Source organism: Chaetomium globosum, genomic scaffold (assembly GCF_000143365.1).
Source record: "Chaetomium globosum CBS 148.51 scaffold_7 genomic scaffold, whole genome shotgun sequence".
Classification (NCBI taxonomy): Eukaryota; Fungi; Ascomycota; class Sordariomycetes; order Sordariales; family Chaetomiaceae; genus Chaetomium; species Chaetomium globosum.
In genome coordinates this window covers 411127-413002 of record NT_165982.1, presented here as the reverse complement: position 1 = coordinate 413002, position 1876 = coordinate 411127, and the positions used below count along the sequence as shown (strand labels likewise).

The window sequence follows — 1876 nt, the reverse complement described above, 5'->3', positions numbered from 1 at the left end:
GTTTTCAAAGACAGACGGATATACACACTGTATATCCTACGCAACACCACGTGCGGTACTCCCTCAAAGCCAACAAACCATTCGATCCCGATATCCGAAGCCCATGACCTCATCGAGATCCCTTGCCGAGATAGAACTGATTCTTGCGTAGTACTGTAGAGTGTTTCCCTCGCACCTCTGCACGTGGCCATCCCACAACCCGTCAACAAACAAACAAACCAAACCTTCTCACCTCTATACCCTGTAATACCCTAACCCTAAGAGAAAAGCCTTTCTCCACACACCCACAACACCACAACATTTTTTTTGTTAACCCAAAACAAAAAAACCGCAAAAAAGAGAGGCAATCACTGCCGGGAATTGAGCCCGACGTGGGGGTCGAACCCACAACCTTGAGATCTGAGATTACGTGAGATAATTAAGAGTCTCACGCTCTACCGATTGAGCTAGCCGGGCAGGCTAGTTGTGTGTTGAAGAAGACCGCCAAACAAGCAGTAAAACAATGCGGGGGAAGGTACGCACCACCGAGGGCTGGAGTTCCTGCCACACCACGATGATCACGAGAGGGATTGTTTATTTCGCCATTCTATATTTCCAACCAATTTTCGAGCCATTTTCAGTTCCGATTTTCAAGTTGGTTAAGAAACCATCTCATTTTTGTTCGGCGGAATAAGACCACTGTACGTCGTGACATTCGTCCCGGACCCAAGCGCTTAGGATCCCGATCAAGTGAAATGTAAGAGCTGAGGCGGCCAAACGGGACAGCCTATCGGCTGAACCACATCTCTCCTCTCGCCTTATCTCCATACACAGTCCGATACCAACCGCAACCAACCCCAGCACTCCTCGTGTGCGCAATCGAGCCTGCATGCATGCAACATCATACCCAGAAGTGGCGTGATGTTAAGCCCCATCGCCTGTGAGACATACCTGAGGTGCCTACATATGTACATGTACCTAACATGCCATGCAGCCCTCGCATCCGCCACCATATTTAATAACCAACCAACGACGACCGATCCCAATTCCACGTGGCCCAGATCCAGAACCACAAGGAGCGTCAAACGACATCGTTGTTAGACACCCAACCAAAACGCCACACAGACCTGGATCACAGAGACCGCCGCGACACACGCCCATCGCCGAGTGAGCGATACAATAAACAAATGCAGGTCACTGACAGCCCACACACGAGAATCGATGGCAAGAGTGACACTCACAATGCAATGAAACTGAAGGCCTCAACCGCGAGCAGCAGGTCGGAGTGACTATTGCTCCAGTCGGAAGCGGTGAAGGAGACGGCGACGATCCAGAGGTACGAGAAGATCAAGTTGAACAGGAGAATGAAGCCTGGCGAGATAACGAGGAAGAAAGCCAAGGGGAAGAACGCCGTCGTGAGGACAGACTGTTAAATGTCGGGGTTAGTCACTGTTCGCCCATTCCTCACAGGCTATGAAATGTAGAACTTAGTATCCCACGACGTACAATCACAAGTTCATAAATGATGTGGTCTCCGCCCCATCCGCGCGAGACGAGGTAGGCGAGGATACCCATCACGATCACGGCCGAAACCCATACTAGCGCGCTGCTCGCAAGCAGGAAGGTGGTGAGCCCTGTGCGGGCACGAGTGTCTCCGTGGACCATGGTGTATGATCGGGCGCTGCCGCCTGCTTTAGCAATGATAGGAGTTGGGTCGGAGAAGATGGGGGCGTCAGTGGTGTTGAGAGTTTATTTACTGGCAATGGCATAAAATTGTTGGACGGCCCAGGGAGCGACTCGGAGTCCTAGAAGATGACCCTTTATATCACTTGCATCCATTTTATTGGCTATGACGCCTTTTCCAGTTTTGCCTTGACATCGCGCACTTATGATGGAC

At 51.0% G+C, this 1876-nt stretch overlaps 1 protein-coding gene and 1 non-coding gene across 2 annotated transcripts; both read right to left on the bottom strand.

Annotated features, from left to right (window-relative positions):
• Positions 1-363: 363 nt before the first annotated feature.
• Positions 364-456, bottom strand: CHGG_11228. The gene has a single exon. It is a non-coding gene; the product is annotated as a tRNA-Lys (tRNA).
• Positions 457-1216: 760 nt separating this feature from the next.
• Positions 1217-1644, bottom strand: CHGG_09704 (uncharacterized protein; the record flags this gene model as incomplete). The annotated part of the gene is made up of 2 exons (XM_001227630.1): positions 1217-1405; positions 1486-1644. 2 exons carry the CDS (start codon positions 1642-1644, stop codon positions 1217-1219), a joined length of 348 nt encoding a protein of 115 aa, XP_001227631.1.
• Positions 1645-1876: the final 232 nt, after the last annotated feature.